At 54.5% G+C, this 13,323-nt stretch overlaps 11 protein-coding genes across 17 annotated transcripts; 3 read left to right on the forward strand and 8 right to left on the reverse strand.

The window, feature by feature from the left end:
- KVP17_002143 (uncharacterized protein) lies at positions 1-1,327 on the reverse strand (the record flags this gene model as incomplete). 2 transcript variants are annotated; one of them, XM_068518143.1, is made up of 1 exon in its annotated part: positions 1-1,327. In XM_068518143.1, a coding segment is annotated over one exon (1,327 nt), but the record flags the coding sequence as incomplete, so codon positions are not given. The 2 variants fall into 2 exon arrangements, with proteins under 2 accessions (XP_068372647.1, XP_068372648.1); XM_068518144.1 differs by having other exon boundaries at positions 11-1,327.
- A 516-nt stretch (positions 1,328-1,843) lies between these two features.
- On the reverse strand, positions 1,844-2,823 carry KVP17_002134 (uncharacterized protein; the record flags this gene model as incomplete). Of its 2 annotated transcripts, XM_068518132.1 has the most annotated exons (2): positions 1,844-1,900; positions 1,960-2,823. In XM_068518132.1, 2 exons carry the CDS (start codon positions 2,821-2,823, stop codon positions 1,844-1,846), a joined length of 921 nt encoding a protein of 306 aa, XP_068372636.1. The 2 variants fall into 2 exon arrangements, with proteins under 2 accessions (XP_068372636.1, XP_068372635.1); XM_068518131.1 differs by having other exon boundaries at positions 1,867-2,823.
- Positions 2,824-2,834: 11 nt separating this feature from the next.
- On the forward strand, positions 2,835-4,394 carry KVP17_002135 (uncharacterized protein; the record flags this gene model as incomplete). Of its 2 annotated transcripts, none has more annotated exons than XM_068518134.1 (1): positions 2,835-4,394. In XM_068518134.1, one exon carries the CDS (start codon positions 2,835-2,837, stop codon positions 4,392-4,394), a length of 1,560 nt encoding a protein of 519 aa, XP_068372638.1. The 2 variants fall into 2 exon arrangements, with proteins under 2 accessions (XP_068372638.1, XP_068372637.1); XM_068518133.1 differs by having other exon boundaries at positions 3,156-4,394.
- A 75-nt stretch (positions 4,395-4,469) lies between these two features.
- Positions 4,470-5,378, forward strand: KVP17_002137 (uncharacterized protein; the record flags this gene model as incomplete). Its single annotated transcript, XM_068518136.1, has 1 exon — positions 4,470-5,378. The coding sequence occupies one exon, from the start codon at positions 4,470-4,472 to the stop codon at positions 5,376-5,378; it is 909 nt and encodes a 302-aa protein (XP_068372640.1).
- Positions 5,379-5,406: 28 nt separating this feature from the next.
- Positions 5,407-7,524, reverse strand: KVP17_002142 (uncharacterized protein; the record flags this gene model as incomplete). Its single annotated transcript, XM_068518142.1, has 1 exon — positions 5,407-7,524. The coding sequence occupies one exon, from the start codon at positions 7,522-7,524 to the stop codon at positions 5,407-5,409; it is 2,118 nt and encodes a 705-aa protein (XP_068372646.1).
- A 422-nt stretch (positions 7,525-7,946) lies between these two features.
- On the reverse strand, positions 7,947-8,495 carry KVP17_002136 (uncharacterized protein; the record flags this gene model as incomplete). Its single annotated transcript, XM_068518135.1, has 1 exon — positions 7,947-8,495. The coding sequence occupies one exon, from the start codon at positions 8,493-8,495 to the stop codon at positions 7,947-7,949; it is 549 nt and encodes a 182-aa protein (XP_068372639.1).
- Positions 8,496-8,596: 101 nt separating this feature from the next.
- KVP17_002139 (uncharacterized protein) lies at positions 8,597-8,965 on the reverse strand (the record flags this gene model as incomplete). Its single annotated transcript, XM_068518138.1, has 1 exon — positions 8,597-8,965. The coding sequence occupies one exon, from the start codon at positions 8,963-8,965 to the stop codon at positions 8,597-8,599; it is 369 nt and encodes a 122-aa protein (XP_068372642.1).
- A 143-nt stretch (positions 8,966-9,108) lies between these two features.
- On the reverse strand, positions 9,109-9,687 carry KVP17_002138 (uncharacterized protein; the record flags this gene model as incomplete). Its single annotated transcript, XM_068518137.1, has 1 exon — positions 9,109-9,687. The coding sequence occupies one exon, from the start codon at positions 9,685-9,687 to the stop codon at positions 9,109-9,111; it is 579 nt and encodes a 192-aa protein (XP_068372641.1).
- A 37-nt stretch (positions 9,688-9,724) lies between these two features.
- KVP17_002141 (uncharacterized protein) lies at positions 9,725-10,492 on the reverse strand (the record flags this gene model as incomplete). Its single annotated transcript, XM_068518141.1, has 1 exon — positions 9,725-10,492. One exon carries the CDS (start codon positions 10,490-10,492, stop codon positions 9,725-9,727), a length of 768 nt encoding a protein of 255 aa, XP_068372645.1.
- A 733-nt stretch (positions 10,493-11,225) lies between these two features.
- Positions 11,226-12,783, forward strand: KVP17_002133 (uncharacterized protein; the record flags this gene model as incomplete). Of its 3 annotated transcripts, XM_068518130.1 has the most annotated exons (2): positions 11,226-12,148; positions 12,177-12,783. In XM_068518130.1, the coding sequence occupies 2 exons, from the start codon at positions 11,226-11,228 to the stop codon at positions 12,781-12,783; spliced, it is 1,530 nt and encodes a 509-aa protein (XP_068372634.1). The 3 variants fall into 3 exon arrangements, with proteins under 3 accessions (XP_068372634.1, XP_068372632.1, XP_068372633.1); XM_068518128.1 differs by lacking the exon at positions 12,177-12,783 and having other exon boundaries at positions 11,226-12,152; XM_068518129.1 differs by lacking the exon at positions 11,226-12,148 and having other exon boundaries at positions 12,190-12,783.
- A 73-nt stretch (positions 12,784-12,856) lies between these two features.
- On the reverse strand, positions 12,857-13,309 carry KVP17_002140 (uncharacterized protein; the record flags this gene model as incomplete). 2 transcript variants are annotated; one of them, XM_068518139.1, is made up of 1 exon in its annotated part: positions 12,857-13,309. In XM_068518139.1, one exon carries the CDS (start codon positions 13,307-13,309, stop codon positions 12,857-12,859), a length of 453 nt encoding a protein of 150 aa, XP_068372643.1. The 2 variants fall into 2 exon arrangements, with proteins under 2 accessions (XP_068372643.1, XP_068372644.1); XM_068518140.1 differs by having other exon boundaries at positions 12,857-13,303.
- Positions 13,310-13,323: the final 14 nt, after the last annotated feature.

A 13,323-nucleotide genomic window follows, 5' to 3' on the forward strand; every position in this document is an offset into this window, starting at 1 on the left:
CGGTGTTGACGAAGTTGAGCCGGGAGAACTCATAGATCTCGCATTTCCTCACGCCACAGACCTCCTGCACCCAGAAATACTGCGGTATCCTGTCGGCGTACTCGTTGGTGCGCATCGCATGCGTAACGCCCTCCCAAGAGTCGACCAGAGGGCATGCAAAATCGTATGTCGGGTAGACCAGGAACTGATGACCAGTGCGGTGGTGAGGCGTCTCCGCGTTGCACCGGTACATCACAGGGTCTCGCATGCACTTGTTTTTGTCCTGCATGTTGAGCTTTGCGCGCACGCAGTTCTTGAGGCCTTCATCGGATCCACTCTTCATTTCGGCCCAACGTCGTTGGTTTTCTTCAATTGAATGGAGGCGAGCTCTAGAATCCACGCCTTCGCCCCTCTCCAGACGCATCTGGTCGACAGGGGTGTCATCCACGTAGCAGATGCCCTTGGCAATCAAGCCGTCCATGATGTCGATTAGGCGTCCGAAGTGGTCTGACGTGTAACTCAGTGCATCTCCATGCACGTTGAGCAGGTTTAAGTCCTCTAAGATAGACTCCCTGAACTCCTCCCTCTCCTTGGAGGGGTTGGTGTCATCGAAGCGAATCAAAAGTTTACCTTTGTAGCGCTGAGCGAAGTAATTGTTCAACAGGGCAGCTTTGGCATGACCGATGTGCAGGTAACCGCTGGGTTCTGGGGGGAAGCGAGTCACGACAGCGCCCATAACGGCGTTGGGAAGGTTCATTTCTGCGCGTTCCTCCTTCGGCTTGTCTCCTACCTTCTTGGTGGCGTCGCGATTCTGAGACTCAGATTTAACCTTGGGCATCATGTTGGTGATGATTGCGGCGAAGTCGAGAATGCTGAGAACATTCCGGGCCCACCGTCCACAATTCACAAACTTTTTCGAGGAGGAGCCGTCAGTCGTCCAATCCTGGCCACAGAGCGACACGATGCAAGCAAGGTCAGCAAGAGTTAGCGAGTAACTCACGATGAACGATCTCATTTTCAGACGTTCATTCAGTAGGCCCATCAACGCCATCGGCGACCGCTGCTTCGATAAATTCACCCAGTAGAGAATGTCAGCTCTCTTCAGAATGTCAGTCCCGCCCATGAACTCAGGTAGAGCACCAAGCAACGCGATAGAAATGTCCGTCTCACTTCCCGTGACTTCCATGCCGCCCTTGGCCAGGCTTCTCAACACCGCAGTGCCTTTGCTGACGGCAGCATCACGCCTGGAGACGACAGTGATGCCCTTGGACTCCTTAAGTACTGACCCCAACAGCAGAGGAAGTATCGCTGGCGACTCGGGATTTATCGACAGCTGAAACTTCGACATAGCGTAAACTGGAAATTATTCGAGCTCTCACATGCTACTGGTGTGTTGTGCGGTATTGACGTGCGCCATGATACCGTGGAAGGCTTCACAAAGGCGTGGAGTCGAGAAGCAGCCGCAACTCTCGCCAAATTTCGAAGAAGTGCCATGTCGTATCGAACTGGACGCCGAATCGGTTACAGCCAACAGGGCCCCTGCGTCCTGTTGCTGTTGGCAGCAGTCCAATCCAAGCCCTTGACGTCGCTCAACGTCACTGCTGACAACCATGGATTGCTTTTGACAAGTAGAGGCGGGCATACCAATGATGTACATGCAGGAGGACGCCCTGGTTTACAACGAGACTCGGCTTGGGAGGTAGAATGTTGAAACACAGCGACCAGTTCCAGAGGGAGGAGAACTTTCGAGCTATGGAACACTTGTCGCGAGGAAAGATCGTGAGCCTTCGCTCTGGGCGGAAATAGCAAGGATCTTGCTATAAGAGAGCAAGGTTAATGTTGCGGGAACCAAGGTCAAGGTCAACTAGACGTCTGACGTCTGGGAACTCACCACATTTTCGTTCCACGAAGTTTTAACCCGCTGAGAGGTAACACCCTGCAGAAATCCTCCCACGTAGCATCCTCGGGCACTCCACTCACGCTAACCCGTGGCCTTAGGACTGCCTCCATGCCGCGTTTTCCATTAACAATGTGAACTTCTGACGACTGGTGGTCTTTGGCGTCCTCTCGCCGCTGCATCCAGCAAATCAGCTCTCCCGCGTCCTCTGCAGTTCCCACTGACATTTCCTTCATAAGAGATGTAACGATTTCTCGATCCACACACGACTTCGTCCTTCGGCCGGCAGCTCGGTCTCCAGAAAGCACTCGGAACAGGAACCGTCGGGTGTCATAAAATGTGGTCACCTCGTCTCTTTCTCTTTTTTGGCCTCGGGCTAGGAAGGGCGAAATGCTCTCAAGCGCCGGCTCCAGCCAAGAAGGGTCGATGCCAGACTCCTCTGCGCAGAGGGCGTCAACGGCGGGGACAGGAACGTCAGCAGGGACCGGGGTAGGAGCTCGTCCTTCCAGGCCCAGCACCTCGAAGATGCGGTCGTGGTCTCGCAAAACTCTCTTTCGAACCTCTAGTCTGGTAACAGGTTCATAGTCTGACTCCGACGCCGACAACGGCTCCGACGCCGACAATGGCTCCGACGCCGACAACGGCTCCGACGACGCCGACAACGGCTCCGACGGCGCCGGACTTGGAGACGATGGTAGCAGCTGGCACCGTTTATGTCGTAAACGAGCGGATCTTCGTAACGGAGGACTGAATTTCGCGGAATGTTTCTCAGTCCTCTGGGTCGCTTCTCCCACTGATGAGTATTCCTCCGGCCAAGCTTTCCTATCTGACACCTGTTCTGTACTTGAGTGTTCACACTGAGCAACGTTAGCCTTCGTTTCCATTTCTGCCAAGGACGCTGACAAGGCGAGAGCTAAAGCCAGATCATCATCTTCGTCAGACGACATACGTTTTGAAAATGATCATTTCCATGTGGTCAAGGGTCCTAGGGTTGTCCGCTGCTGCTACCGTTTTCGCCCTCCTCTTTTTCTCCCATATCAAAGGTCTTAAGACCGACCATACGTCGTCGCCCAACCCAAGACCTCTTACGAATGCCGCCAGAAAGAAATTTGTCTACGACGACGCTTTCCCTGAGCACCCTACGCATGATATCTCCTCGCTGGTTGCAAGCGATAAGGGGTGCATTTTTCGTGTAACAGGTCTCAATGGGTGGGGGGATATTCTTGGAGGTATGTACACTATGTTTGAAGCCTGTACTGCAAATGGTCGGGGATTTTTAATGGACAGTCCTGAACACATCCTGAATCGCTATTTCGTCCCGAGAGAATACATGTGGTCCCTTGAACCACCAGCACCTCTTACGCGAAACTGTGGAGCTCTAAACCCTCCTCTTACGGATGTCACCATTTCCAATGAGACATACTCGATATCGAACGAGGATTACGCCACCTATAAAACTATTGTGGCAGCATTTGACACGCGCAAGGAGGAGATAAAGCATCGCTTGTGGTACCATCGGCACGCCATGGGCGACGCAGTCATGGTTGGCCGTGACTTCCCTTTCATGAAGACCAAGCGACTTGCAACTGTATGGGCTGCGCAGGCCACAGTGTCACGAGCAACCGGGTTCATAGGCGAGCTAGACGATCCTATCGTCATCGGCTTTTTCCAGAAAGGGCAGGCACTCCCCAGCAGAATGTTTCACGGTGAGATTTCCTGGACTAGCGTGGCGCGTCAGGCCGATATTTGGTTTCGATTGTTGAGTCCCACTGACTTTCTACGAACTCAACTTGATAGGACCATTTGCCGAACTTTCTTCTTGACGGACCATCACGACCCCGCCTGGGAGTTTGGCGATGCCCACTCCATTTACCAACAGGCACTGCAACGACTGATGCGCAACTGGAGCTCTGTGCAACGGCTCCAGGTGATGACCCCCATCTGTACAGGATTGTCCGAGGTGCTACGATTGAGCCCGTGGACTGCCACTGCCCATGAGGGATTATTTCTTTCAGAAGCGCTGTTGAGAGTGTTTCGTGAGTCGGCAGAGGCGCTAATCCCGGAGAAGGAGTCGCGCCTTCAGTTTGACATTCTTCGGGATCATATGCAGCCAATTTTGGAGCGCGGATTTTTCGCTGTTCACTACCGAACAGGGGACCGTGTGGCGAAGTTGCACCGGCGTAGCGACACGCGCAATCCGCCCACTCCGGAAGGCGTTCAGCGGTGCATCGACATGGCGCCGGGGCTCGGCCTCTTCATGTCTGACCACGCCGAACTGCGCCAGAAGATGCTGGTGAATGATCGCTTAATACCGCTTTCCGTGCCTGAGTACAAGCTTCTCCACAACGCCGCTCAGAACGGGCCCGATCTGCGGACGGCGTGGGACAGTTTGCTGTCGGAATGGCTGCTATTGCTACAGATGGACGAGATTGTGGTGACAAACAGCGGGTTTGGCGGATCCGCGGCCACGTTCCTTGACAGCAGCAAGGTTCACGTCTGTCAAAAGGTTTTTGAGTGACAATGAGCGAAGAACCATTGAGAGACAAGGATGTGTTTGGTTGTGCTTGGAGGGGATTTGGCCATTTTAGCTAGAATGACCTATGACGAGTTCCTTGGAAAAGTGGTCGACAAGCGTACCTTTACAACGACTGACCTACCCCTCGATCTGCATGACTCGTTTAGGGACGTGACCGTGACCCCCATTGAGGGGACTCGGGACAGCCTCATTCTGGACAATGTGCTCTCATTGGAGGAATGTGCGCACATCAACGCGAAGGCTGATGAACTCGGCTTCACTTTCTGGAACGAGGGCGACACATCTGACAGAAAGTATCGTTCCGCCTTCACTGTGGAGGTGGAGCACCAACCTCTCGCTGACCTGCTCTTCACGCGTATCGCGCCGCATTTGCAACGCACCGTCGCTTTCCCGAAAGACGATGAGCGGTGGTCGCGTGAGCTAGGAGCCCACGAGTGGAAGGCCACGGGGGTGAATCCTCATCTCATGTTTGGCAAGTATTCTTCTGGTGGTCACTTCGGACCCCACACGGACGGATCTACTGTTGTCGACGTAAATAACAGAACTATTTTTACTGCCTTGGTCTACTTAGAGGACACGCTGCTCAAAGGGAGGACTCACCTGCTGCGTGAATGTCAGAAGGACGCTGCACCTCTGTTCGACGAGTCTACGGGGCAGTTTCACTGCCAGCCTGATAACGTCGTCGCCAGTGTTCAGCCTCGCGCAGGACGCGTGTTGATTTTTTATCATGATGACATGCATGAGGCAGAGGCAGTGGGTGACGGCTGCTCCAAGAGAATCATAAGAACTGACATCTTCTACACGCGACAACCTGCGATTCTGACGTCCGCATCGGATCAGAATGCGTACTCCCTGTGGCAGGAAGGCCAGCTTCTAGCGGAGAAAGGCGAGCACGACGCGGCCACCAGGTGTTTTCGTCAGGCATTCAAGCAGAGCAATGCACTTTGTGAACTGTTGGGCATGTAGGACATCGTTGGGACACTTAGCTACGTAGCTATCGTCGGGCCCGCTTAGGGTGTCGAGAAGGGGTTGGAGAGGAGCGCTTTTTCGGCGCAACTTTCTTCCCAGAGGAACCTTTGACGTTGGAAGCGGATTGCTTCTTGAAGGGCTTGCCAGGCGGCCTCTTCGTTTCACTTTTGCTGGACCGTCGCGTCTCCTTGTTGGACTTCTGGGATCTCGACCGCTTCCCACAGTTCTCTTCTTTGATTTCCTCTTTAACTCGAGGTTCGATTTTGAAGCTACGCTCCACGGCTCTCTCCAAATTATGTCGTAACTGCTTGTCCAGGTCCCGAACCTCGTTCGGGTTGTCGAGAACGAGAAGTTTCCCGAAAGGAAGATCCTCGGGCCGCAATACGGCCCGTGCGTCCTTCACTTTCTGGCTGGTGGCATCACAGGCCGCTGCTAACCGCTTGATATCCTTCCTCGCAACGTCGTTCAGAGACGTCTTGGCTACACGTCTCAAATTTGAACTCATAGGGAAGGAGACCTCGGGGAAAGACGGATGTCGAGACAGTGTAGCCAAGTACCCAGCACACGTGGCAGTGGCCAGACCCACAAAGTTTGACGTCACGCGAGCAGCCCTCCGCGCGTGCTTGGGTATCTTTAGAGCGGTCAGCCAGTCAATCTCAGTGAGGACCTCGGTGGGGTCGCGGCTCCTGGCGTTCCGGAGGTTATTGTTGTCCGCGACAACTATGTCGTTAAGCAGGCCCAGAAGCGATGCTCCCACGGAGATGAAAGTCCCCTGATCAGCCATGGTGTCCGTCAGCATTCGAAGTGCTTGCAGCCGAAAGGGAAGTAGTTCGACTGAGCTACTGTACAAGCGAGTGGCTGCAAGAACGAGGTTGATGAGCTGGCTATGCAGCTGACTGACGTCGGCCTGCTGCTTGTACTTGTGGGTGATTTCCAGCCAGACGCGCATAGTCGCGAGGAACTTCCAGGAAAAAACAGCTGTCTCGTGCTGCAAGCAAGCTCTGGTTCGCTTCTTCGCCGCCGTCTTGGTCTTGGCGGACAGGCTGAGGGCGGAGTTCAGCTTTCGCATGTGGATCGCGTACTCCCTGAGCGTGTGGGCACACAGCGACGGCAGTGACTCACACCACGCCGCCGACAGGAGCTCCCGAGCCGCGTTGACCACGAACATCATGCAGGAGTGATGCGCTGAGGCTACCTTACGCGGGAGATGATTGGCCATCTGTGTGAAGAGGACCCTCAGGTAGGCCTTCACGCCCAAGGCCTTGCGCTTCTCTAGGACGTCTGGAGCGATTTCTTCAACTTTCTTTTTGAAAGGAGATTTAACGCAGGAGTAGTAGTGAAACTCAGGATTGACGACAAGAGTCATTGTCTGTTGGAAAATAACGAAGACCAGCATTCTGACAGAATCCTTGTCAAACGCCATATCCGCAGACAAGCCGAATAAGAACGGCGACAGGTCCTTGAGAAGCCGAAGACCCGTCTGCGGAGTAACAACGAACCATTTCAACACTAGTGGATCGGCGAGAGGGAGCAGGACCTCTCCCACCACTCTGGGCGGGAGGTCCTCCACCAGTTTCAGGGTTCTGCCGACAATGGACTTTACGACAGGAAGCACCGTGAAGAAGGAGGGGTAGTGCCGATGACTGGGCGTTCTTGAAGGCTCCTTGACTGCCTCGCGCTTCATGGTGGTCTTGAACGTAATGGCTTCAATCAACAGAGGAAAGGTTTCCAGAGTTCGGGAAACAAAGCTTTGTGTCAACTCGTCGTCGGCTTCGGACAGGGAACCGGATTTAAGAGACTGAATCATGTGGGAATAAGCAGCCGAGAGCGCGTGCAGACTGCTCATGCTTGGTGACTCGAAACACTGCTCGAGAATACGCTCGTAGTGAGCCAGTGTGCCGTCGTCCGGCGTCTCCTCGTCCACAGGCACATCGAAGCAGTCCCCGCTATCCTTCAAGTACTGGGCGAACTCGGCGTCGACGTCGCCTAATCCCTGTAGATCCCGGTTGAAGGCGTCGAGCTCGTCGAGAACGTCTTCATCCTCTTCGTCGATCTCGCTTTCCACGACGACGCTGTCTTCGGCGTCGTTTTCAGAATGGCCTCTTTTAACTTCCTCGAGTAGTGTGCTGAGGTCCTCGAGCATTTTGTCGATTTATGGACGACTTGTTTCAGTTCCCGTCGGTCGAGGAGGTAGCCGGTAGCTCAACCCCCACGCCGGCAGCTCAGCGTGACTTCTGGCAAGACACCCGAAATCGGGATCTTCTACGGCAATTGAATCCACCAATCGCGGCTGAGCCAGAGAACAAAGCGGCCATGACGCATAAGTCAGGCGCAGCGGTCATCGGATCGAATCTTGACCATCGACGGCGTGGTTTTGGACGGAAGTGACGGACCAAGCCTAAGCTTCAGCCTATGATTTCGAATGGTGAAAACGTTGAAGTTCCATTAGTAGGTAGTTCACTTCGTGACTGATTGAACTCTCACACATCACAGAACATAACAAGATCAGCGCATACCCAGTCCGTAGACCACAAGAATACCCTCTAGTTCTTAAACAATTTCCAGCTACTCGTTCTTCTTATCCTCCTCGGCTTTGTCAGCGGCCGCCTCAACACTCTTTGTCGCCTCCGCAGCAGCGTTGACAACCTTTTCCGTGACAGCCTCTACAGCCGCCTTCGCCTGCTGGACCTGCTCAGATCCCAACACCTTGTCAACATGGGTGCCCCAGACAGCCACCTGCTCGCGAACAACACGCTCGTAGGGCTCAAGCTTGATGCGTAGCTCCTCCACAATCTTCTGACCATGCGACCGGTACAGATCTACGCTCAGAACGGCAACCTTGTCAACCAAGCTCAACTGAGGAAGGGCCAGGGCGACGAAGAACGCCACCTTCAACTCCAGGTAGACGGATAGCGGCAGCAGTGAGTCGACGGCTTCAAACAACGGGTCGAACAGAAAGCAGAAGGTTTCCAACGCAACCAGTATGAGGAAGTGGAGGTTGCAACGACGCATCGCCGGCACATCTTTAGCGAGCACCGCCTCAGCGGCCTCCCAGCTCGGAGCCACTCGCGCGGCGACGAACAAGATGAACTGGAGTAGGCAACGAGGCAGCATCTTTTGATGAATTAATCGTTTTCTGGTTCACATCGTCATGAATGTGGGGTCAGCCCCTCACAAATCGACAACGTCTTCATCACATCGTCATGAATGTGGGGTCAGCGAGCCCTTCGCAAATCGAGAACGTCTTCAGATTTCACCTCCACTCGGCTGCCACTACGGGTAAAGAACATTCCTGGAGCGGAAAAGGTGACTGAATGCCTTTGCGCCGGCTTCACAATTGACCATTGTACAAAATCTTGCTCGTCACTGCTGGTGTTGTCATCGTTTCCGTCAGGATCCATAGGGGAAGGGAACAAGATATTTCCCTTTCGCGCTCCAAGGGTGGCACGCTTCACGTCCAACCGTTCACGCAAACATACAGGTTCAGGTGAGTCATTGTGGATCTCCGCTGATGGGCTTTCTTCGTCCGAGGTCAGCTCGCCCTCAGACAAGGCAGTCGTGGAGGCCAGCGACCGCTTCGACATCGTTTTAATGTTGCAATTATGATAGGTGGACGGCTCACTAGGAGCTTCTGCTCGTTGGACGGTCAGCCGTCTCCACTTCCGTCTACATTTGTTCACCAACTAGCAGAGAAGATTCCGGATCATTTAACATTTTCGTGGTCACGCTAGAACGTCAACTCTTCGACGGCTGGTCGGCGTCGAGTGACTGGAGCCACCTCTCGAAACTCAGGGTGATTTTTGTCTTCGAGCATCTCGAACATGAGCATCTCCACAGTGCAGAACTCACACCCTAGCTGCTCCAGCCTCTTGAAGGCCGTATCCCGGTCCAGCGTTCGTTGGCTCGAGACGGCATCCGTCGGTATGAACACGGTGTAGCCCTCAGCCACCAAGTCCCTGGCTGTCTGCCAAACGCAGACGTGAGCCTCTCCGCCGACGAGAATTACCTGTCGCCGGTAGCAGTTGTCGACTAGGAACGAACTCACATCTTCAGTGAGCATCGAGAACTTGGTCTTGGCGAAAATCGGTGTCTCAGGAGTCAGAAGCTGCTTGACGCAACCAGTAGTGTGCCCGAGTCTTTCGGGGTACTGTTCTGTTACACACACAGGAATCTCCAACTTGTTGGCCACCTCGATGATTTGCTGCACTGCGTGATTCAAGTGCTCCCCTCCAAAGAACTTCCCGTCAAAGCAGGTCTGCATATCGCAGACGAAGAGCAAGGCATTGTGGGTACAGCACTGCGACATTTGAGCATTTCTTGATGGCGACTTGCTGGTGTGGGGCTCAGGAGTTGTGCTTTCGTCGCCAGTCCACCGAAAAAATGTCGTCGAAGTCCACCTCAGCTGGACAAGTTGGCGTGAAGGACGCCAGCGGAGGGGTGGCTGGCGTGGGTCGCGGCATGGTCTGTGACCTCTGTTCTTTCAGTTGTCGCAGTCTGTGCAGGAGTTCTTCTTGAGGGTCATCGAGCTCCTCCAGAGGTTCATTGCGCGCTTGTGCAGCGCTCTCCATAGCTCTGACCCGCGTGATAGTGTCTTCGAACAGCTTCATTTCCAGGTCCAAGCGCCTATCTAGGAGCTCTGAAGGGGCGGTTACCCCCAACACCGCTGCTTCCTGGTCTTTGTCATCGTAGAAGCCTTCCGGCACGTTAATGGCCTCTCTTTGTTCCTGAGCTCTCTTCGTCTCTTCTCCAAGCTGGTCGGCTGATCGTTGGAGCCTACTTTGATAGGCCGTCGAATCGTCGTAGTCCGCGTCCTCACAGTCAACGTCTGGGACTTCCTCGGGGTCTTCCTCCGTCATGAGTGGCTGTGCTGGTATTTGCGTAGGACCCGTTATCAACTTGCAAAGCAGATCAACACTCGGCTCCTCTATTTGGTACTCGTCTTGAAAGGTGAGCTCCTCCGGAGCCTCCACAGGCTCGTCCTTGTCGAAGAAGTCCAGAGGCATCGTCGCCTCTGTTTTCCGTTTCTTCCGACGAGCCAGTTCGGCTGTTGCCAGTTTTACAAGTTCTTGCTGTCGCTTGGCGTCACGACGCTTCTGACGCAGCTCAGACATTGGAGCTTAAATTCCGGTTTCACATGAAGTCGCCACCGGCAGACCTCAATTCTCCTTGCACCGTTTACTCTGCTCTTGCGAGCTAATGCGGTGGACCTGTGTTATGATTGCCCCGCTGTCGCCCCACACAGCTCTGATGAAAGACCACTGAAAATACATTCCTCTTCAATGATCGCACAATCTGTCATACCAGCGGACGCCTCCTACGCCATGACCCATGAGGGCGACCACCGAATGTGCCACACCGCTCCCAAGGGACAGTATCATCCCCAAGGTGCTACCTTCGTTCCTTACGGCGTTCCTTTGAAGACAGGCATGTCTGCTGTGTATGACAGGGCTCGAGTTCACACCTTTGAGTCCCCGATCGAGTGGCGTGTGACCTCTGCCGTGGCCCAGCCAAGGGCGGGTAGTGTGACGTCGTCATCCAGTTCAGAGGATAGCAGCTCCATCAGTGTTAGGACTAAGGGCAACCGAAGATGCTGCGGAAGCACAGGACATGGCGCAAAATCCAGCAAGGGCAGGGGCAAGAACGGAAATGGTTGCTGCCATCGCAGGAAGCAACATCACCACTTGTCCGAGGGCACCCACAACCATCACAAGTCCAAAACATGCTGTTAACTATACCTATTGTGCATGTTATCGTATCCCCCATTGACTGCATTTGGACTCCAAAAGAAGTCCTAAACTAACTAAATTCTGCGTAAATCACACGAATACGTGTCAAAACCTCGACATGTCGATCGCCCGAACCTACCAGCAAGAACGCTTGTACATCGAGAACATCAACGACCACAGCCTACGCATCAAGAGAGGCTTCGTGCCGAACATGAACGTGGAGGGGATAGTGTACGTAAACCCACCCCTAGAACTGCTGCTTCGAGACGAGCTAGCGAGTTACTGCAAGCGGCAGGCCGGCAACAACAAAGCGCTAGCGGGATTTCTGCCCGCCGTGAAGCAGATCGCCAATGTCGCAGCTTTGCCGGGCATCGTGCGACGCGCTATCGGCCTCCCAGACGTCCACAGCGGCTACGGCTTCGCTATCGGCAACGTCGCCGCGTTCGACACTCTCAACGAGAAGGCGGTCGTCTCCCCGGGAGGCATCGGATTCGACATCAACTGCGGCGTGAGGGTGTTGCGGACGAATTTGATGGAAGCCGACGTGGAGGAGTACAAGGAGGAAATTGCCCAGCAGCTCTTCAATCACGTACCCGTCGGCGTTGGCTCTCGCGGGATCATCCCGTGCAATAGAGCGAATCTGGAGGAGTCACTGTACTTGGGCCTCGACTGGTCCGTTCGGGAGGGGTACGCTTGGGTAGAGGACAAGGAAAAGTGCGAAGAGTACGGTCGCATGCTGATGGCCGATCCGAGTACTGTGTCCCAGAGGGCCAAGAAACGAGGTTTGCCTCAGATGGGAACACTGGGTGCTGGAAACCACTACGTCGAAATGCAGGTCGTGGACGAGATCTACGACTCTGACGCCGCGAAGCAGATGGGCATAGAGCGGGTCGGGCAGGTTTGCGTGATGGTTCATTCGGGCTCTCGAGGCCTAGGTCACCAGGTTGCGACTGACGCCCTGCAGATCATGGAGAAGAGCGACATCAAGATCAACGATCCGCAGCTGGCATGTGCCAGAATCCACTCCAAGGCCGGGCAAGAGTGAGTCTTCGGCCAAATCCGTATTCAGTTATCTCAAATCCATGTCGTGTGCTGCCAACTACGCCTGGGTTAACCGGTCATCCCTCACTTTCCTTGCGAGACAAGCCTTTAGTCGGGTGTTCCGTATGGAGCCTGACGACTTGGACATGCACCTGATTTACGATGTCAGCCACAACATCGCCAAGTTCGAGACGCACCTCATCGATGATAAGCCCACGCCGTTACTGGTGCATCGGAAAGGCAGCACTCGGGCGTTCCCGCCCCACCATCCGTTGATTCCCATAGAGTACCAGTCGTGTGGACAGCCAGTGCTCATCGGCGGGTCCATGGGCACGTGCAGCTACGTGCTGACCGGCACACAGAAAGGGTTTGACGAGACCTTTGGTTCTACCTGCCACGGAGCCGGTCGGGCACTTTCTCGGAACAAGGCTCGAAATTCAGCGATGGACTACACGACGGTGCTTAGGAAGCTCAATGAGCAGGGCATCGCCCTCCGAGTGTCCAGCCCGAAATTGATTGCGGAGGAGTCGGCTGAAGCGTACAAGGACGTCACTCAAGTTGTAGACACCTGCCACCGAGCGGGAATTAGTAAGAAGACCTTCAAGCTAAGGCCTCTGGCGGTAATCAAGGGTTGATCAAGCTGAGGCCTCTGGTCATCAATGAACGGAAAGAAATATTTCAACTATGGTAGTCATCAAAGTTTGACCGTTACGCATGTATCAACTTGGTAGTTTCTTCAGAATCCGACTCAGCGTCTTCCTTGGCTGGGGGCAGTGGAGAACGCATCTGCCGGGTGAAGCTCATCGCTACCGCGACAGAGACGATCACCACGCCGATTATGACCAGCGCAATGGCTATTTGCTGCGTTGCAAGGGCCCATCGATTCCAGAAGGTGATTGCGGCCGGATCCGGAAAGTAGACCCGAACCCAGTTCAACTCGGATTGGACCACTTTTCTGCCGGCCAGGTCGACTTCCTTGCGGAAGTTCCCCACGACGGTGTCGTCGACGCGGAGGCGGTGCATAGTGGATAGGAACGCGTCGAGAGTCTCGGCGGTGACGGGCAAGGGCTCCTGCGCGACGATCCACTCCACGTTTTCCTGGCACTCAGGCGCCGTGTGACTGCCCAGGTACCGATGGTACTTGACTCCAGTCATCTGCATCAGCAGGAAGAGGT

This window comes from the organism of the source record quoted next (genome assembly GCF_019968985.1).
Source record: "MAG: Porospora cf. gigantea B chromosome Unknown PgB_NODE_637_length_13323_cov_116.397, whole genome shotgun sequence".
Taxonomy (NCBI): Eukaryota; Apicomplexa; class Conoidasida; order Eugregarinorida; family Porosporidae; genus Porospora; species Porospora cf. gigantea B.